Source organism: Hibiscus syriacus, unplaced genomic scaffold (genome assembly GCF_006381635.1).
Source record: "Hibiscus syriacus cultivar Baekdansim isolate YM2019G1 unplaced genomic scaffold, ASM638163v2 tig00111238_pilon, whole genome shotgun sequence".
NCBI lineage: Eukaryota > Viridiplantae > Streptophyta > Magnoliopsida > Malvales > Malvaceae > Hibiscus > Hibiscus syriacus.
In genome coordinates this window covers 1,681,090-1,703,941 of record NW_024063030.1, presented here as the reverse complement: position 1 = coordinate 1,703,941, position 22,852 = coordinate 1,681,090, and the positions used below count along the sequence as shown (strand labels likewise).

Here is a 22,852-nt window from a genome sequence, read left to right as displayed (position 1 = left end):
GAAACATTGGCATCGATGTATGTGATCCAGATGAAGATTGAGGTGTCTGCGGAGAAGCACCACCAGCCAAATAAGATGCATATGAACCATATGCTGGATCATTAAAATAGTCGTATATGCACCCCCATATGGTAAAACCCTGCGGGTTAGGCATGTAACCTGGCGGGCTAGGCATGTAACCTGGCGGGCTAGGAATGTAACCCTGCGGGCTCGGAATGTAACCCTGCGGAGATGGCATATAAACTGGTGGCTTGGCATATGAAGTGGAGGGCTGGGCATGTACCCATGCGGCATCGCGAATAAGGATGTTGTGGTGGGACTGATGCAGAACCGGTAGCGCCTTCTCTCCGTCCACGCGTCGGGGGACATGATATTGAGACGGTTGACGTCTTTCTCGGCGCCTAGGAATGTTAACCCCTCGTGCTTCCACCGAAAGTAGAAACGGCTTCCCATTTTCATTAAACCAGTCCATATAGTTATCCGTAACCATATGACCAGTTTCAGCGTAATATTGTCGAGGGGCCAACAGTGTATATCGGTTCTCCCAAAGCGCAATCCAATCTCTGTGTCTCACCACCCAGTTAACATCTTTCTTTCCTGTCTATCTATGTTATGCACGTCGTCTAAATTTCTAGGAGCTCCAGGAATATATTGCGTACAACCATACTGGCGGAGCACGCGATCAACTGGATGCCACTTAATATTGCATAACATATAAGAGGTATAACCGATATCCATACCTCTAATGACCCACTAAGGTGGGGTGGGATGCAAGCTTTCACTTCATCGCTCGCATAAGGTATCCACTGAAACTGAAATATAAATATACAATTCAAATAAATAAATATTCTAATTATCTAACATTTTAAATTAAAATATAATAATTAAACAATTTAAAACATACCTCAGACCCAGCTTTCGTATCAATAAGTAAACGAATTTCCTCTAACCCAGTAGGTATACTTTTATGGTCCTTTCTTTTCATCGACCACCTATGAAATATAATATAAACTAAATATCACCCTATTTAATTGAAATATTTAAATCAAAATTTAGTTCGAAAATTACCTCAACAATAAGGGGAATACGTATGGTTCATTCACGATCGGGCATAAGAAAGGCATGCGGAACCACGCCCATGATTGTAGAAGCAGAAGACATCCACCGATAGCAGTTTTTTATAATTCGTCGCCCGACACATTTCTCTAAAGAGAAATGCCAAAACTGCAGCACCCCCAACTATATCTTCCAACTTCATCAAAATCGATCAGATGCCGCAACCACATACAATGCACCTGGTTGCGAGATTTGTCGGGCATCAATATTCCTCCAATTATTCGTAGAATATATGCCCGAGCACATGCCTTTGCTTGATCCTCTGAAGCATTTTCATTTAAAACCTCAAAATTAGCTTTCAACCAAGATAAAGCTATTCTACCTCCATTAAACTCTGGCGGAGCAGCTCCAAGATAATCAATGCACATTGATTGCCAATCACCATCCGCCATACCACATCATATTTCCGTCGACGGGAAGCCCCAGATGCATAGAGACATCCTCCAATGTAATTGTTGCCTCTCCACATGGAAGGTGAAAAGTGTGTGTTCGGGCCTCCACCTCTCAATCAGTGCAGAAATTAGGACATGTTCGAGTTTGCAACCGCCTATAATTGTTGCAATATACCCGAACCCGGCAGAAGCCAAATGGCAAAATACGTTCCGGTGTCGGTATACGTGGATTTTTAATAAAGTTTCTAAAATACGATCAGCATCCTAAATAATATATTATAAAAAAAAAATTAATATAAATTCATAATAACTTTAAAATAAAATAAATTTAAATATTAACATTAATTATAAAAATATTACCATATCGCTAAAATGTCTGGAGATATGATCAATATCCAATCGCAACAGCATTTCGTTTTCCATTATAACTGTAGACAAAACAATATAATAGCAAAAAAAAAATTAATAATTCTAAATAAATAATAATTATATAAATATTATTTTAATAAAAAATAAACTATTTAAAAAAATACTAACATAAAAATAAATTTCTTACCACTAATAACAAATTTAAAACTCAAATAGTTGGAGAATTTGAGTTATATAAGAGAGGAGAAGATGATTTTGGTGTGAAGAATGAGTGAGGGTTGAGGGGGTTTATATAGGGGAGGATGAGGGTAGTTAGGAAAAACGGATGGGGGCATTTATGACATTTAATGGAAGGCGCGTCCCCGGGGATGCGCTTTCCACACGTGTCTGCTGATATGGCAAAGGCGCATCCCCGGGGACGCGCCTTTCACACGTGGCATCCAACTCAGCGAAAACACGGGTAAAGCGCGTCCGCCAACTCAGCAGAAAATGTACTAATTTTGGAAATATTAGTCAAACGGTGTTAGAAAGATAAAATTAAAAATAAACAGTGTCAGTTATGTAATTTAGCCAATGAGCAGGCTTTGAAGAAGGTGATACTGGTGGTCACCATGCATAAAGGTCAAGTCCGGAGATCAAATCAAAATAAAGCAAAGCGATATTGTCGTCATGCTGAAGATCATCAGCCGTGGTTGATGGACGATTGGATTGGAAAAATCTTTGAAAGACATTGCCACGCCAGAACTCAGACAGCATTATGGCATGCCTAACCTAATATGTCTTAAATTCGATCCAAGACAAAATACCCCAAAAGAAGGCTGAATTGGATGGCACAGACCTCCGTCAATTTACAGCTTTGGCACTTTGCAGGTAAAGCAAGCCACTACATACCATCCTTTACTTTTCTTCACTTTACATCACTGTTACTTATTGGGAAAGTCTTAAATACGACTGTCTTAATATACAATTAAGAAAATATATTATCGATTTTATTATTATTTTTTAACAAAAATAGTAAAAAATATCAAAACCATTATTATTTTTACCGGTTTTATTATTATTAGGCGCTTTATTGGTTTTGTTAACATATCCGGTAAAACGCTATCGGTTTTGTTATTTTTTTTACCGATTTTATTATTATCGGACACTTTATCGAATATGTTAAAAAACATTAATGTTTTAGATAGAAATAATAATATTTTAGATAATTTTTTATCGGTTTTATAAAAAAAAATAAGATCGATAACATATTTTCTTAACCGTATATTAAAACTTCCGCACCGTACAACTTCCCTTCTCCTTTCTTTAAAACTAGACAAACAAAGTTGATTTAATAGAGAATTTAAAATTAACAACAAATTCATAACATATATTTAATTTAATTTGTTGAACAATTATTAATATTGACGAAAATTAAGATTGAATTTCATTAATAATTCTGAAAAATCTAAATTATTTATTTTTTCAAGCTATAAATTTTATATTTAAACTATTTTTAGGATGAAAGCTTTATATTGTTTAAATATTGTTCTTTTAACATTGGTGAAGTAAATGGGAACAATTTTATTTCGTCGACCGTTAATAATTCATAATAATTTCTACTCTAGACGAAAATCATAAATGATCAGAAAACAGACCTGGACCAATATTTTTTTATGAGAGATAATAAGTTATAAGAAAGAATAACTGTGAAGATTTCTTCTAGGTTGCAGTAGGTTCAACCCCCTCTATAATTATTAGTCGGAGATATTTATAGTGATCCTAGCTGGTGCCGTGAGACTATCATTTTATTAGATATATAGTAATTATAACAGTAGACTAATGAGTCAAATATATATAATTAAACGGGTATCATTCTGATTTATTATGTGGACCTATCAGTAGTTTTATCTATACACTATAGTCATCTCAAAGATTTGTGTCTGAAGGGTTAGGGTTTCTTAGAGACTATGGTAAGCAAAAAGGCTTCTCTAAGAACCTCGATAGATATAGAATTGATCATTTCTAAAGGTATAACATATAATAATTGTCGATAAATGTTAGTCTAGTTAGTAGAAGTTTTAATACATATTTTAGTGCCTAAATTATATATCAAACTACGATTTGATGTCTAAACAATTTTTTCGTTAAAATTATGTATATAATGTTTTCAACGTTACACTTTTAGGTGTCTGGACGATAATAACCGTTAAATTTGACATTTATCTGACACGTATCATGTATATAAAATTTTAAAAATTATTTTATTTTAAAAAAAACTTAATATTATAATTAAAACAATAAACACTTAATTTTACATACTCCGCCGTCGATCGGTCACCGTCTGCCCATGTCCATCACTATTAACACTGTCAAAATCATCTCGTTGTCGCGACTAAAATCCAATCCCCCAACCACTGTGAAGCTGCATCTATATTCGCGAAAAACAATGTGAAATATTATCGAATTTCTAGGTTTTTTTTATTTTTCAACCATTATAGTCGTCCGTATATAACACGATAGTCACCGTAGAATTCCTCGTCATGTTTCAAATAAAACCCGACCGGTGGTGACTCTTCATCGTCGGAGGTGGGGGATGAGGGGGGAAGGGATGATACTGGATGAGGTTTGATTTTTAATTTTTTTAAATAAGGTTTTTATTATTAAAAAATTTAAAAAAAATATATAGAGGTAGGTACGTAAAAGTGTAACGGAGAAAACATTAGATATATATATTTGACAATATACTATAGACATCAAATCGTATTTTAATGTATGATTTAAACACTAAAAAAATATATTAAACCTTAATAAAACATGGTTAACAGAATGATAAGAATATATTTACCAATTGATTAATTTCAAATAAATATTATAAAAATATTATATAATCATTCATTCAATTCAATCTATCATTTAAAAAGTTTAATATTTTATCTTATTTATTCAATTTATTATTAATTGTTATAGTTATTTTAGGGTGTTTGCCATTCTTACAGGATTCCTCATTAAAGACAAACCACACATGCTAAGTACTTTGGCGATTTTCCCGAAAAATCACCCTAAAAAGCTTTTATTTCCTATCAGATATTGTTCAGACTTTATTTTCCAATCTAATACACTATACATGAAAACGCGGCATTGCACCGCGCCTTACATCACGTGGGGTAAGACACCCATGAAACGTTCTTTGTGAAACGTGTAAAAAATTCAGCTGTTAATTTTATAAATATTTTTAAAATGGTGTCTAATTTATAATTAATTTCTGTAGGGTGATATTTTTGTAAAACGTCAACTTTATCTATTTATTTTTATTTTAAACAACAGATAATAATCTTTATTGACTTTTAAAATTAATTATTTTAAAATATTAAAATAAACTTTTAATTAGATCAAATAAATTATTATTCACTTTTTTTTAAATAAATAAAAATGCAATAAAAAAGAATTAAAAGTGAATAAAATTAAATAAAAATAGAATGTAAAGCTAAAAAAATATAAGCCCTTTATTTAAAATAGTTTTCTAATATTAATTTTAAAAAATATAAAATAAATATTAAATTTTAATTTTAATTTTAGTAAAAATGAATAAACATTATTAACTGTAGTTAAATAATAATTAATGAATAATAATTCATTTGATCACTCAATTGTAATTAAAAGTTTATTTTAATATATTTTATAATTTTAAACAATTAATTTTAAAACACTCTATTATCAAGACGTAAAGTCATGTTTATGATTGTTAAACAGTCGTAGGTGTGGAAAGCTACATGAATCGAATGAAAATTCGATCGTACAAAGTCAATAACTCAAAATTGTCTAACTGATGTCTAAATATTAACTCAATTGTACCACGAATAAACATTCGATTAAAGAGTTGATATTTTCTGCTCAATCTTCAAAAAAAAAATTGTTTTGTCTCATCATTTTCTCTCGCGTATGAACTCATTTCTTTTTCAATTATTTTCTGTTAAATATAGTTGCCTACGTGCACACAGAAAAATCAAAAGTAGAGTAATTTTTATTGCAAAAGTCAATTGTAATTAAAAGTTTATTTTAATATTTTTATATTTTTAAACAATTAATTTTAGAAGTCAATAATTTTTTCAAAAATATATGAAATTTATAATTTTTTTAAATTATAAAATATTTATTATCATCATCATCCTCATTTTGTAAAAGAAATACTAGTTATAAAAAATTTATAAAATTATTCCTATTTTAAAATATTTACCCTCAAAGTTTGCATATACTAGATTATACGTATTGTGTAATTTCATATAAAAATCAAAATTTGTCAAGTTATAAAATAAATTACAAAAAAAATATTTAAAGATTTTAATGTGAAAAGTTTTTTTTTCACACACAAAAAATAAATAAATAAAATTGACTTTTTTACACAAATATCATTATAGTAGAAATTAATTATATATTAGGCATTATTTTAAAAATATATTCAAAATTAACATCCGAATTTTTTACATGTTTCAAAAGGCACGTTGTATGGAGAACGCCTTACCCATCGTGGTACTAGATCAGCGTAAGTCGCAGTGTAAAGACTGTGCCTTCCTGGTAAGAGTGTTAGATCGGTAAATAAAGTTTAAATAATACCTGACAGGAAATAGAAGTTTTTTAAGGATGATTTTTTTTTCGAGGAAATCGCCCCGTACTTTCGAGGAGGTGGCAATCTAAGAGGTGACGTTGACGGCAACTCTGTACCCGTTACGTGGATCCGTATCGTATCCTTATTGGGTCCAGGCAAACCCATTTCCACCAGGGACATCATTCACTAGTGCTTAATATATACTTCTCAGTGGCGCACTTTGACTGAGGCGCTTGTATTTTTGTTTCCCGGCTCTCACTCGTCGGCGCCGATGGTATTTTTTTATTTAAAAATAATTTCAGATGTATTTATTTATCGTTAATTTTTTTTAGAAAATGAGTTCGTGGACTGATTGAAGTTGACACATAGGTCAGATGGTGGGAGCTCAGTGACTTCATGGTCTGTATCATTGTCGGCTTTTAGTCAACGGTTACTCATAGTTCCCCCTAATGCATATGATGAAGGGGAGGGACACTTTTTTGAAGCTAGTTCAGTTATAAGGATTTAATTATAATAGATTGAATTTAAAGTCGTTTAAGAAAATAAAAATCACTAAAATTGGATTGTAATCGAGATGCTGTGGGGTTAATATATTACGGGGGTGGGGCGAATCACTAAAATTTGGACCTGGTTGTAACCGTCGGAGAGACGGGACAAATAGGTGATGAAGAGGGCATGTGGCCATGGACAATTGATAGGCCATTGGAGCGATAATGTTAATGGGCCAAGGTGGAGGGAACTGGTATTTTGGGTATCCATTGATCCAATTATTATTATGAATAAAGTACACATTGACTATTTCTTGCGGCATAGCAAGGACAGGTATATTCGCAATCAGCATGAGTTCAAAGAAATCATTTTCACATTAGGTTGTTTCACAAGTAATAATATTACTGGTCTGTTTTCTGGTCCATGATTCATTTTGTAATCAGACTAAAGTGGTTTTTTCTGTCGTGAACCGGAGAGAATCAACGACTCGTTGGAAAAAAGCATCAAAGCCCGTGAACTGCTGGCCTGCTCGGGGTTGAATAAGGTCCTACACGTTGTACACGAACAATTTTTATTATTAATTCACCATCTGGTCCAATATAAACAATGTGGTATCTGTTTCACCAATGTAATCATTCTAATACCGACAAAGATCAAATGCCATTTATATGCACCCTCTTCCACTTTGCAATATCTAAACTAAACTCTCTCGAAGGAGGAAATGGCTCTTGGTTATGAAGCTGTCCAAAGTTCGGATGGTGGTGCAGAAGGGATCTGGTTCTACCCTGATGTTTCTATCGTGTCGATAATCTTTACGGTGTTGGCCATGGTTGCAGGAGTGTGGTGTATTTGTATGAGCCGTATTGGAAGGTGAGAAGGGTGCCTGGTCCACCGACTGTCCCACTGGTAGGACACCTGCCCTTGATGGCTAAGTACGGCCCTGATGTGTTTTCAGTCCTTGCTAAACAATACGGTCCTATTTTCAGGTCAGTTTTTAGCTTGTTTCACATCCCCCCCCTTCTGATAATACTTTGATTTGATGCATAAAGTCAACCCCCAAGTCCCCAACATTTCTTTTTCTTTTACAAAAAATTCATTGGAAATAACCATCGACAACAATAGAAGACTCGCATTCGAGACTTTACTAAAAAGGGCTGTTTCGTTTGGTGGAGCGCAGGTTTCATATGGGTAGACAACCCTTGATAATCGTAGCAGATGCAGAGCTCTGTAAAGAAGTTGGAATAAAGAAATTCAAGGACATTCCAAACAGAAGCATTCCCTCACCTATTGCTTCCTCCCACTTCATCAAAAAGGTCTCTTTTCACCAGGTACTCTCGTCTCCTATATTGTATCAAGCTCAAAAAGGGTCTCTATTCCATTGTTGTTATGCCATTTAAAGATTATGAATCTGATTAATACCTCAACTTCCAGGGATTCAAGATGGTCGACTATGAGAAACGCGATATTATCTGTCTATCAACCGTCACACTTGGCAAGCCTAGTTCCAACCATGCAGGATTACATTGAATCCGCTACTGAAAATTTCCATTTATCTCAACAAGATATTGTTTTCTCAAACCTCTCACTCAAGCTGGCCACTGATGTAATTGGACAAGCTGCATTTGGGGTTAACTTTGGCCTCACCAGACCACAATCGATCAATGAATCGATCAAGACTGTGGATAAACAAGAACAAGTCTTTGACTTCATCAATCAACATATATACTCCACAACACAACTTAAGATGGACTTGTCTGGTTCTATGTCGATTATACTAGGTCTACTTGTTCCCATATTACAGGAGCCTTTCAGGCAGATTCTGAAACGAATCCAGGAACTATGGACTGGAAAGTTGAGAGGACTAATAAGAAGTTGAGTGGTAGGCTTGATGAGATTGTATCTAACAGAATGAAAGACAAGAACCGAGGTTCAAAGGACTTCTTGTCTCAAATATTGAGTGCAAAGGAATCCCAGAATGTGGCTAATAATGTTTTCACCCCGGATTACATCAGTGCAGTTACTTATGAGCACCTTCTTGCTGGTTCAGCAACAACATCCTTTACACTGTCATCGATCGTCTATTTAGTTGCCGGACATCAGGATGTTGAGAAAAAGTTGGTTGCAGAGATTGATGGATTTGGACCACATGACCAGGTGCCAACAGCTTATGATCTCCAACATAAATTTCCTTATCTTGATCAGGCAAGTTCCCAGGGGTTCACTTTCTTGCATTTTGTTTTTGCAACCTTTGACATTGGTACTCAAGACTAGATTCATTCTTGTATTTGGGTTGACTTCAGGTGGTCAAAGAAGCCATGAGGTTCTACATAGTTTCTCCATTAGTTGCAAGAGAAACATCAAAAGAAGTGGAGATAGGAGGTTACCTTCTGCCTAAGGTATTACTTATCAGAAACTCAAATGTAATTTCATTTTTTTGTTCATGGATTAATGCCCTTGTCTATGATCTTGGATGTGCAGGGAACTTGGGTGTGGTTAGCAGTTGGGGTCTTAGCAAAAGATCCAAAGAATTTCCCAGACCCTGATAAGTTTATACCAGAGAGGTTTGATCCAAACTGTGAAGAAGAGAAACAAAGGCACCCTTATGCTCTTCTACCCTTCGGAATTGGGCCTCGGGCATGTGTTGGCCAGAAATTTTCCATACAGGAAATCAAACTCTCCTTGATTCACCTATATCGGAAATATACATTCCGACATTCTCCCACCATGGAAAACCCTTTGGAGCTTGAATATGGCATAGTTCTTAACTTCAAACACGGTGTAAAGCTAACTGTCGCAAAAAGAACGTGATTATTGTATCTGACTGAGTCATATTTCCTCTACATTTTATTACTACTATGTACGGTTTTGCTGTAAAATTATTGGATGTTGCTATGGAGTGCTTTAAAGGGTATTTTCGAAATATTTTTGTACTAAATGTAATAAGTTTTATTTAACAACAAAAGATATATCTATAGCCTTAAAAGAGTAATTCATTTATCATTTGATGACATAGCTGGCACCCTTGAGCAGGGGAGTCCCATGTAAGCAAGCCTAGGTGAGACTTGAATTTTGTGGCTTGGCCGCGGTGAAGGAATTGGACCAGAGTTTGCAAAGCGACCGGGGGTTACCCTGGGAGATAAGTTAACTTGTTCCAGAGCCTGGTATTGCAGTTCTTTTGGGTACTCTCGGACACACCCAATTCGAGGACCAATACCACTTGTCCACTTGCAAGACAAACGCTTGACCATGTTGAATACTTGTGCTTCCAAAATCACAGCACTGGTGTCCATGCTGGTTTCTAGACATTCAGCTCTGATGCATGCATCATTTGTGGGTTCATCATCAACCCCCACACCTCTGAATCTGTTAATTTTTCCGTAGCCATTGGATCTTCGATCACCCCATGCTTAGACTCATCACCAGCAACTTTGTTGGAGGTGTAGTCCTCATCTACTGCACATCTCTGCATCAGCAATGAGAATGTAAGCACGATTCCGACATTGTTAAATATCCATGAAACATAGTTAAAGTGGAATGACTGTTTTAGATTGTTTCATTACCTTAACATTGGTCAAATCCACATTGTGTTCCTCAAGGAAAATAATGAATTCCTTGAAATTGTCTTCGGTTGGGAGATAATGACCACTGTAAGGCCAAATAGCCTGGAAAGGAAGAGAATAAAGAATCGGTTTTATTCATGTTTGAATTGCAATATATGTACCTCAAGAACTCCTTGAGAAGCCACCTATCTTCCAGCAGCTGTTGTAGCCCCTCCAGAAAGGAAAGTCGAGTGTTGAAAAACCCCTTTCTTCTTTTTCCCAACATACAATGATCTTGTCGTGCTAAGCACAAAAATCCACTTAGAACCCTCAATGATGTTAACAAGCATCCCGGATTGCTCGTAAATAAGATTTCCACTTTCAACGATCACTTCAAATGCTTCCCTTTCTTTCTGCAAGCAAGGAAAAGAAAGACATGGTTAAGAAATTTACTACATATTTTAGACAGAATTGGTGCATTTCACGTGAGAAAGAAAGTAATAAGACTCACTGGTCCAAGATATTTGATGCATTGACTTTGCAGATATGTTCTTTGACACTTCTTGAGATTTAGTTCTTTGCCGTCGCCGATATCCAACTTCAATTCCAGATATCAGAACACAAGGCTATGATGAAATACCTTCAGTTAAGTCACTGTCAAGTCTGTTTATTGTTTAATGAAACACAGTACCAGTAGAAGAAGGTTGACTGTTCTTGCTTGCTGACCAGACATCATAGTAGAAGTGTAAATTGTGTCCATAACGATGTCGTGGATCAATCTGCAAAGAGCCAAAGATATAAAAGAACAGTTACAGAAATTTCAGTGATTAATCCAGCCAATGTTAGTTTGATGATATGACATATGAAGACCTATGCATCCTACTAAACCATTAATCCAAGCCAGCATGAACCAGGTTCAAATGATATCATATCTTAGTAAGAGTTTTGCAATGTTACAGCTAGGCATGAAAATACAGAGTCAACAAGGATTAGATGAGCTTACAGCTTCAAGCCAATGTTGGAGGGCTAGTTTTTGAGCCTTCTCGTCCTTTGACAAACCCTTCCCAACCTAAAAAAACTCAAAAGGATGATCTTGTCAGTCCTGAAACAAGCTTGGAAACTAGCGGTGAAAGCCTAGCAAAGTACCTTGGCAGCCCTTGTTTTAGCCCGTGCCCATTTTGATACGACAGTTTCATGTTTCTTAATGTCATAGAATGAAACAGAACGCCTTCTCAGTGCTGCAGAATCTAAGGTCTTCCACGTCTTCCACCTTCAATGTTTGAATTAATATTAAGACCAAAAAATACTCAAAAAATTCAATTAAAAAAACACCAAAAGAGAAACAGCAAATTCATATTATATGGAGACAGTGACAAACCAGAGCTCCTCATCCACAACTGCACAGTCTGCAAGGTTCCTCCTTGTCCTATAACCTCTATAAACTTTTTGAAGCTTAGTTGCAGCAGCATCAAGCTCACTTAAGGGCCTTGGAGAAAACATTATCACTGGTTTAGGGAGCGTTATGGTGAGTTTGACTGGTATAACGATTCCATTGGCTTTATCATTTGGAACAACTACATTTACATTCCCTTGGTCAAATGGTAAATGTTTGAAGGAATCGGAAGCTTCAAGCTTTGGTTCTTTAATGGGAGGCTGAGGATCATCCTTCTCTCCATCATCTTTTTCAAGGCTTATAGACCTTACAATAACCTTTTCCATGTTATCGGTATAACTAAAAACTAGGCGTTTCAGGATTTCCTTCCATGCAGATAAAAGCAAAGAAAGGGAAAGACCCATTGATCTTAAAATCTCTTTACAGACTCAAACCTGCAAAAACGAGAATGATCAAACATGCTCATTAGATTAAAAAAGGCTATCCGATAGTATCCTTCAGTTCATATGGGAAGGCTGCTAGATGGTTTTTATTTAATGATCTTCAAGAGAACGAAGAATTAAAGAGGGAATGTAAATAAATCCACAAAAATGCAGTCAACAACCTCAGAAGCAGATGAGAAGAACAAGCAGTTCAAAAACCAGAAAACTTTTTCTCTAATTCCTTCTTTTTCTGCATGGTCGTAAACTGTAGGATGACGAAGTGGTTGGTTGTGGGGACTCTTTACTTTTAATATTTGAACTGTTTTTGATGAAACTTGGTTTTCAGCAATGAAGTTCAAGTTGTTACGAAGTTACCGACTTTTTAATGAATTTGAAGTAATCTACATGTTTGTTTTCTTTTCTCTCAAATCAGTGGGATTTTGGATTAACTATGGAGCAACAGCCAGGCACCCACTTTTTCTTACCAGTAATTCATGTTTAAATGATGTTTCCACCACAATCTCATCCTCTTTAACTGTGATTGTGATGTAAAAAAGTCATCCGAAATTAATAAATGAATGATAATATCAATCATTGAAACAACAAGGTATTTTGTTTTTTGTAAATACACCCTCCATTTTTCTCGATTCTGTTTTCTGATATAAATAATCTGAAAATAAACATAATAAGCTCAAGGTATTATTGTTTGGTTGATGAAACTTTTCTTTGCTATCTAGTACTAAATAGAGTTTTTCAGGATTTCTGTTGGCCCCAATGTAAATCGTCTCTATTCATCCAGAAGATGCTGTCCGTGATTTTTGTCGGGGTGGTATGCGAAGCCAAACCTTCATCATGTCGTAAGCCGCAAATCCAACTGCCACAGAAGGAACCATCTGACAACAAAGTGGAACACACTTCATTAAAATGAAAATCATTCCAAGGTCAAGTGAAGTTGGCAGTTATAAACAAAAGGTTGCACCCGAACACTGAATAACTCTGGATCTGTTCTTACAAGTACAGGACGTTTCTTGTTTATCGGCAGTTACAGGACGATAAAACTAACAAATAAAAATCCACAAAAGCGAGCAGCAATGTTGATATTTTGTTGAGTGTATAAACTACCTTCATGTAATTGATGCTCAAGCCTGCAAACAATTGTCTCCATCCTTGATTACGGACAATAGTAGTAAGCCCATCCAATGTGTTTCTGTATCTTGTACTACCACCTTGAATTGTTGAACACTGAAGACTTTCAACCTGTAGGGTAACATTCAAAAATTACATCCCAGATGAGTCGATCACAAGCTAGGTGTCGTTCGAAAAGCAGAGAGACACTAATAACTCATCTTGGTTTACATTACCGGGTTGAATCAAACTATCCGGTTTATTTAACAAGATTTGTTCCCTAAAACATTTAAAAACCCCACAAAAAGTTCCTTGCACGTAGTAACACCTGAAAGGTGATAACACAGTGCCAATTCCAACAAAATAGAGTAGTAATTACCCCCTCCAAGAAATGTACAACTATAGCACAGAACCTGCATCTGTCTCCGTACGACATCCAATGGATATGTGAAGGTCTGCCCAATTAACCCAGCCGCTGCTCCACACGAAAGATGCATCAGAATGGGCTTTTGTTGCTCTTCAGGAACATGTGTCTTTAGTACCTCGTAAACATAGAACTTTAAAGCAGCATATGGGAGAATGCCAGCAAGTGTTGGACCTACGTAAGAAAAATCCCCCTCAAGTCCAAGCTTAAATTGCAAAGTGCGAAACAAAGCAAATACAGAAAAAGAATTTCAAGATTGAACGTTGAATTAATGAATCTATTATAAACGAAAGACTGTAGATACTTTAAACAGGGAAATAAGAACGATTGCCAGTTATAAGAGCAATACACAGAACTAGGAGTCATTGTCAAATCAATTCATTCTTAACCGGTAATATGACACATTGAAAACAAATCACCTACATACCAACACCTCGATATAATCCACGCATTCCACCTTCCTTGTAAACACTTGTGAGTACATCTCTTACACCACCGTATGCAGGTCGAGGATATAAACTTCTTATACCACTCCTGAAATTTGTTCCGGTGTCTGTAACCTGTTAAACCTTAAAAGTTAAGGAACATTCACATCCTTTAGTAACCCAATTTATGAGATGCTATGCTATTCTAACCTCAATTACAAAACCGAAAAGGATTAAAATATATTTACGAGCAACTATTCTATTCCAACGTATACTTCTTACCTGATAGGCAAGTTTAGTGCGAGCCAAGTCCAAGGAATAATCTATAAACTTACTTATAAAATCCCAGAACACCTTCATGGTTTAGTACCTTCCTTAAGGATTGATACACCCCAAGAGAATGGCTCCATCAGTCCTCGTCTGTCAGATAGAGAAAGAGTGAGAAAATTATAGAAGAACTCGGCGGTAACATGCATGACACAGAAATATTTGGGATATATAGGAGATATAATTATTTAACAAATACATAACTTGACAAACATCCAGAAAGAATCAGGGGAACATATAATATAACTAATCGATATGAACCATTATAAGTTCGTGACACAAATCCATTTAGAAGGAAAATCATTTTTGAAACAGGCTATTCTAAAAGTAATACATAACAGCTTCACAGAACCAAAAACCAAGATAAAAATCTACCAAAATGCTAAAATAACAAAAAACACTTTTGGTTTGTATTCTTGGATGCTGCTAAAATCTACCAAAGAAGGCGACATAAATATATCAGGTCGCTCACCTGAAAGAGTATTTTAGTCCGTTCTAAAGGAGCAACAGTAGTTTTAGCGAAAGCACCAGCAGCACCACCGGCTATTAGCTCTTTGACATAAACCGGCAAACAGTCAACATACGAAACCTCTCGACGGGCTGTTGAACCATCAACAAGCCTGGCCGTGTTTGTCGTCAAAGTGGAGCCTTGGGGAGAATCCATCTGGAAATATCCAACTCAAACCAATTTATATTATTACCAAAGTCTTCCTTAATTTAATAAATTTAGTCAGAATTATAATTAACCACCCTGAAGCTTGAAGAACTCTTTATCCCATCTATCTCTTGGGATACAAAAGGCAAAGGATTTCTGTTCAAAGGGTAGACTCAAAGGCCTAAGAACATCCAGATGAGAGCTGGGCAAGTTCACGAGCCGATCCTTTTCTTCAATAACACAAAGATACATTCAATGATACAGAGGGAAATAGAACCTACAGATTGGCAAGCAAAAAGGTTACCCTTTTCAGATATAACTTACAACACTGCTCCCATGGGAACTATCCTCAACTGAAGATTCATAAAAACGAGAAGGTCTCCTCTTTCAAGGGAATAAATAACATAAGCCTAAACAATTCCGAATAATCCAAAGCCAAAGGGGGTAGAGAAAACGTACCAGAAAAGAAGAACAGGCATGTAAAGATTGGGTTAAAAACCAAAATCTAAAATACCTGCTCTCCTTCAGAGAAAGCAGGAGGGGCTTCCTTGGTTGGGTTTTCCTCCTCCCCCCGTTCGTTTTCAAAGCCCCCGTGTTTCTTATGGTGTTGTGATTTGCTTCAAAAGCGCTGTTTTAAGGAAAAGTCATGTGGTCTTAGTCTGACTGACTACGGCTTACATCACTTTGGTGGATCTCCAACATCCTAGGGTACGAGATACTACTACCACATGGCCCAACATCCTAGGCTCGGAGCAGAGATAGCTGAGGTTTGGAGGGGCCAGGATTTCTTTTTAACCTTTGACTTTGTATTAATGCCTTCCCCCCACCCCTCCCCTTGTTTTGCATAAAACTAGGAAATTGCATTTTAATCCTTTAAATACTATTAGAGAGTATTTAACTTATAAAATATATGAGTATTTTATTCTTTAGGGTAGAGTGTCTTCCGATTACAGAATATTATTTTGTTGAGTCATCAATAATTAAAAATTACAACATAATTTTCTGCCTATAATACCACAAGGTATTGTTTTGTGTAGAATACTGACTATTAAAAGTTATAAAATAATCACTTGACTATTCATATATTCCAAACTCATCTTTTTTCGCTAAAAATTCGACTATCGTTTGAGTTGGACGTTAATCTATTGACTGAGATATCATAAAACCATATTTTAGTGATGTCTACTGGATTGTCATTGCTTTTAAACATTGACTTAACGACATAATATTTCAAACACGAGCTCGACAATACAATTTAAACAGATAATCAATCCACTAAATACAATAAAATTTATCATGTACTATTCAACAAGTTTACGTCTATCTCAGACATATGAATAATCACGTAATCATTTTATAACTTTTAATAGTCAGAACTCAACAAAACATTGTCTTATAATTGAGTGGTCATTTTTATATCTTTTTACAGTCAAGGGACTAGATAAAGTAGTGCTCTATAGCCGGGGAGCATTTTTATACTTTACCCTATTCTTTAAATGATATTGGTTTAAGTTATAAATTGATTTTTTATGGAAAATTATGTAATGCATATGTTGTATAATTTGCAATTTATATAAATAAAATTTTAATGCTTTTTGTCATATTTAAATTTTATATTCTATAATTTAGGACCTAGTTGAGGGTTTAGTGATTAAAAATTAGGAAATTATTTAATACATATGATGTGTAAACTAAGTTCATATAAGATATATTTATTATTTAAGGTCAGATTTTAGGGTTTAGAATTAAATAAAAATATTGTTTTAGATTTTAGTATTTAAATTTTAAATAGATATATAATTAATAATTTCATAAAACATATATATAAAATAATAATCTTTAAAAATTTAATTTTTAGAACATAACATTCGGTCAGATTTATAAACTTTAGTTTACACTTTTATTATTCTTGTAATTTTATCTGACTTGATAAATTTAATATATGCTTAATCTTTAAATAAATAAGTAAAAAAGAACACTTATGATTAAAAATATAATTTTTAATAAGAAGATAGACTTTTGAAAAGATAATTATATCTTTTTAGTACTTATTAAAGAATTAAAGTTGGTATCTATTTGATTCCAGTCATTGTCAAAATCTACAAGAAATTATATATATATATTTTTTTTCAAATTTGTCTCCACTTTCTATTTGTTTCATATTTTACCAAATTTAGAGGGAAGACTCTTTCCTAATTATGGAAGATAATTAGAATCCAATTTAAAAGTAAATTTATTATAAAAATTAAAATTAAAATATTGAATTTTATTTATCAGCTAAGATATTACGTTTTTGGGTAAATTACGCAAATAATTAATAATTTTCCATTGAAATTTCAAAAGTAACAAAATAGATAATATGACATTTTTTTAAGGAATTAATTTTCATCAATAAGATAGTGTCATTATGATCTTTTGTTCAAGCATATATTAAATTCATAATCCTCACCTTATTCAAGCGACACAAGTCAATAGCTTTTAAGGCTTGTTAGTGAAAGCAACAACTTAGCCCTTTACTCCATAATCCTCACCTTATTGTTCAAGCTCGCTCGCTAGCTTTAACGACTAAAATTCTGTTTTGACTTTGAGAAAACAAACACTAGTTTGCAAGTAAACAAACACGAGATTGAAGCGGACAGAGGGACGTTGGATTAGAAAGGCCTTGGAAGCATGTGGGTTTCCTCATGGTCTCCTCTCTAATATAAAACGCTCTGCTTCGATTTCCTTTCAATTTTCAATTTTCTTTTTTCTTATTAATTCACCAATTCAAGACCAACCCAGTTTGCTTTGTTTTCAAAAGAAATGATTTTTGGTGTTTCTTATTAGCTTTTGCGCATATATATATATTAATTGGTTCTTTTATTTCTGTTTCAGAAAGTTTTCATGGTCAAGAGAACAATTTTATCTCTCATGGGGAAAAGGCTATTGCTTTTTGCTTTCTTTAGTTAAACTCAATGATTTGAGACTGGAATGAAAACAAAACTGATATATATATAGACTAAGAGATATATTGTTAATGGAAGAAGAGAAAGCCACAAGCAAGTTCAAAAGATTATGTGTTTTCTGTGGAAGCAACTCTGGCCACAGAAAAATCTTCAGCGAGGCTGCTCTTGAATTGGGCAATGAACTGGTTTGCTTCTCTCTCTCTCTCTCTCTTCTCTTGCTTTAACACTATCTCTATACACATCATTTCGAAAGGAAAAAAATGTTAGTGTTGTTGGTCTCAAAAAGATGAACTTTTTTACTCTTTAAACATTTAGTAGTACTTATCTTGAAGTTGTGGTAGGTGGGTGTTTGTTGATTTTGGGAATTGTGTGTTAGTTTCTACTGAGAAAGATGATAACTTTTTTTCCTGATTTTTATTACTTTTTCTGTGATTCTTTGATGGTGTTGTTGTTGTTGGTGTTTCATGCACTGAATTGGAATTTTTTTCTGATTGGTGTATCAGTCATAATAACTCTGTTGACCTTCAAGTTATTGTTTTTATTTACTACACCTGAATAGTTTCCATGAGTTGAAATATTAGGTGCCTGATGCAAGTGAGGTGTTTGACAAACTGGGTTTTCTCCATTTTTCATTAGCTTGACATCCAAGTCTGCCCTGTCTAAATTGTTTTCCTTTTTTAGTAATTTGTGGATTTGTGTTTTTGCTTATGGTTGATGTTGATTTGCAGGTAAAGAGGAAGATAGACTTGGTGTATGGTGGGGGAAGTGTTGGGTTGATGGGTTTGATATCCCAGACTGTGTAAGATGGAGGTTGTCATGTTCTTGGGTAAGTGAGCAACTTGCCTGGTTTTGAATTCTTAAAGAGCCTATTTTCACTGATTTGCTCTGCAGAAACTGTTACAAGCTGCAAGCACAGGCAGCTTCCTTCTTGTTTGCAATTTGTTTATTACTAAGTAAATAATTGTTCTTTACATGCAGGATAATTCCAAAAGCTCTCATGCCTCTTGAGGTATCTTTACTTGCAAGTTACAACCATGTATTAACTATTGTTTTCTGAATACTGGGTCCAATTGACCTCTTTAAATTATTTTAATTGGTCTTTCTTTGAAGTTTTTAGTGTTTTTATGCTTTCCTGCTTTCATCAGGTGAAGGTTTTATATAGTTTTATTATTCAACTTACTGTATTTGGTAAAAGAATTTGCTGGAAAATCCTGGACAATATAGGTCATTAGCGCATAACCCTTAATAGTATTAGACCTTATGATCATTAGTGCGTAATTGTGGATGGTATTTGACAGATATCAGGAGAAACAGTTGGAGAAGTAAGAACTGTTTTAGACATGCATGAACGAAAGGCTGAAATGGCCCAAGAAGCCGATGCCTTCATCGCTCTTCCTGGTAAAAAAAAATGCCTTGACCTTTTTCTTCGATGCTAAAGAACAAAAGGGAGAAGTTTTGGTGAAAGGGTCTTGTTATGTAAATAGAAAAGGACTTCTAACCTTCACATTGATGCTTTAGGTGGATATGGAACAATGGAAGAGTTGCTGGAGATGATAACATGGTCTCAACTTGGAATACATAAGAAAACAGTAAGCATCATTCATCAAGCTTGAAGAATTAATATAGCCATGTGAATGATTATTAACCGTGCAGTGTGCATTACACTGATTGCAGGTCGGTTTGCTGAATGTTGATGGTTACTATAATAACTTGCTCGCTTTATTTGACAATGGTGTTGAAGAGGGCTTCATCAAGCCGGGTGCTAGGCATATAATTGTCTCTGCTCCAACAGCCAAAGAACTTTTGGAGAAGATGGAGGTATGGACTTTAATAATTCACTCTAAGAAAGAAACTACAAGAGATCATTAATAGAAACTGCTAGTTTTCCACTTAAAGCAATTCAATAATTTCCAAGAAATTCATGGTCGAACTCGAACGTGTGAATGCAGCATGATAATGTTATGTTTTGTTGTCGATTATCGTCCTTTTCTTTTTGTGTTCTGTATGTGGTTTTTCTGTACAGTAACATTAGAGGGAACATGCTTTGCCATCAGGTTTTTACAGGTAGGAGATGTCATTATGCCTTGGATTACAATTATCTAAAACTTTATAGTGATTTTGGCAGCAATATACACCTTCCCATGAACATGTGGCTCCTCATGAAAGCTGGCAGATGGAGCAACTTGGTGATTATCCCAAGCAACTACATGCATAATGAAGCATTGATGGTATGCTTCCCACTGTTAATTCCTGGTGTGATTTGTCATCATTGAGTTGTGTACGACAATCTATTTGGATGGGCCAAGAATTGGTCGTTTATCATGTACTTTTTATCACCCTAAGAAAGGGATTTGATCCTATTAAAAACCATCTTAGCCGTTTTACAGACATTCACTGATTTATGGCAAACTTTCATATTGAACACAGAAATATATTTATGGCAAACTTTCATTGAGTTGTGTACGACAATCTATTTGGATGGGCCAAGAATTGGTCGTTTATCATGTACTTTTTATCACCCTAAGAAAGGGATTTGATCCTATTAAAAACCATCTTAGCCGTTTTACAGACATCCACTGATTTATGACAATAGATCTTTAGTCATATGATGTTGCTAGTACAACAACTTTCATATTGAAGACTGAAATGCTTTGCAATGCAAAAAGTTTATTGCAGAATCTTCTGATGTGTGCTGAGACAGTCCCACCATGCAATTGGATAAGGTGCATGAGTTGGGGACAGATTCTGGTTTAACTAAATCTGGTTTAACTATAAAAGCAGATTTTAAGGGATATTTTGCCAAAGGTCATTCATTCTGTGCTCTGGGGTTAATCATATGGCAAGCCTGGCTTATCTTGAAGATGGCACATACATCTCACGTGGACATCTCAAAGGGATAAGCCACCAAAGGGAGGGTCCTAATGCCTGTCGTCAGCAGGCATCTTTATAATTCAATCTTCTGCATCATTTCTTTTAGTAGTATTATACTACTACAGCACTCGTTTTCAGAAATAAGAAAAAAAGAACGAACAGGACAGGCTTTTGTCCATGGATACTCATGCCACTTCATGGACGGGAGTGGTATCCCAACCATTATTTCTGCCAAATAAGGACGATGGGGTCCCCTTTCCCTTTGGTTCTCACTGTTCATTCTGAAAATGATTATGGGAACCGGTCCTTTGATTACCACCCTTTTTCAACTGGAAAAACAGGCTTTGTTTTCATTACCAGACATCATCCTCTTCATTATTGTCCTCTCATCTGACTTCTGAGTTTATTGTTTCATAAATATATTCCTTTCTTTAAAAGAAAGGGAAGAACTTTGGTTTTTTAAGTTAGCAAAATGATACCATAACAAGGGGTGTAAATAAATCTAGTTTGAACGAACAATGTTTTATTCGTGTTCATTTGTTTATTTTTTAAAGTATTCATGTTCAGTTTGTGTTCGTGTTCATCGAACATGTTCATTTAGTGTTAGTTTATATGATCGATTTTCAGTTTTACTATTCCATTTGCAAGCTAAAAAAATGGTAAAATTACGCCACTAGTGCTTAAACTCCTTAAAATTACAGTTTAATTTTCAACTTTCATCATATGTTCAATTTAGTCTCTACATTCACCAATATTTAAAATGTAAAAATAGAAAATAAAAGGAAAATGAGAATCGGATAAACGAGTTTGTTCATGAACATAAATAAATGAGTCGATAAACAAGCTTGTTCGTGAATATAAACGAACCGAACGCACCTCTGTTTATGTTTGTTCGTTTATTAAACGAACATTAATTTTTTTTCATACTCATTTATTTAACTTAATAAACCAACGATTCACAAATAATTCACCGAATGCTTGTTCATTTACACCTCTAACTAGAACTTGAATCCTTACAAGTAGCAAATAAGAGAAAAGATTGCAGATTATTATTTTGGAATTCTTGAAGGTCGTATTTTTATATTTATGTGTTCGATATGAATATTGGATAAAAGTGTTTAGAAGATGAAAAGTCCGAATAGCATAAGGTAGGTGAAATAGAGAATAATCGCCAATTGCCTGGGGTGTGTAATGCTGTACATGTGTTGCAAACACAGTGAGTTCGACAAAAGATTGTTGGTTTTTCCTCTAATTCCCGCTTGTCCGTGTTTGGGGATGGGTGGAATAGAAGAAGAAAAAAAAGAAAATGCTACGATTGCTCACCGTTTCCACTCATCTAATCCGAATCATGGGGGTTCAGACGAGCAAAGGGCAACCGACAAGTGAAAAATGGAGGAACCACTCCAAGTTTCTGCACTCTTGACGATTCTATAGCTGTTTAGGAGGAGCTTGTCAGGATTTAAACAGAAGTAATCACGACAGGAAAACTAATTATGCAATTTAAATTCCTGGGTTGCTATGGTGATTTTGGCATGAGACCCTGGTAGCCTCTGCAACGGCCATGGAAGGCACTGCATCAGATTTGTAGAACTCACACGCTAAAATCACACATGCCATGGGAAACAAGTAAACTATAATTCATATCAACATTCTACCAGAGAAGCTTTTCCATGCATATGGTATGGCCATAGGAGTCACACACCATTGACATGAACTTGTTATGCAGGACAAATGTTCTACCTGACAAACCACATGGGTGACAGATAGCAGGTAGT

General features: G+C 34.9%; 1 protein-coding gene and 3 pseudogenes across 1 annotated transcript; 2 read left to right on the top strand and 2 right to left on the bottom strand.

Annotated features, from left to right (window-relative positions):
• The first annotated feature begins 7,668 nt into the window (after window positions 1-7,668).
• On the top strand, window positions 7,669-9,783 carry LOC120157154 (cytochrome P450 711A1-like). The gene is given in 8 exon segments (XM_039168398.1): window positions 7,669-7,790; window positions 7,793-7,937; window positions 8,129-8,244; window positions 8,247-8,272; window positions 8,375-8,777; window positions 8,780-9,153; window positions 9,252-9,347; window positions 9,430-9,783. Coding segments are annotated over 8 exon segments (1,608 nt in total). The 5' UTR covers window positions 7,669-7,672; the 3' UTR covers window positions 9,760-9,783.
• Window positions 9,784-9,941: 158 nt separating this feature from the next.
• Window positions 9,942-12,366, bottom strand: LOC120157234 (annotated as a pseudogene).
• A 549-nt stretch (window positions 12,367-12,915) lies between these two features.
• On the bottom strand, window positions 12,916-15,643 carry LOC120156957 (annotated as a pseudogene).
• A 2,254-nt stretch (window positions 15,644-17,897) lies between these two features.
• On the top strand, window positions 17,898-20,572 carry LOC120157017 (annotated as a pseudogene).
• Window positions 20,573-22,852: the final 2,280 nt, after the last annotated feature.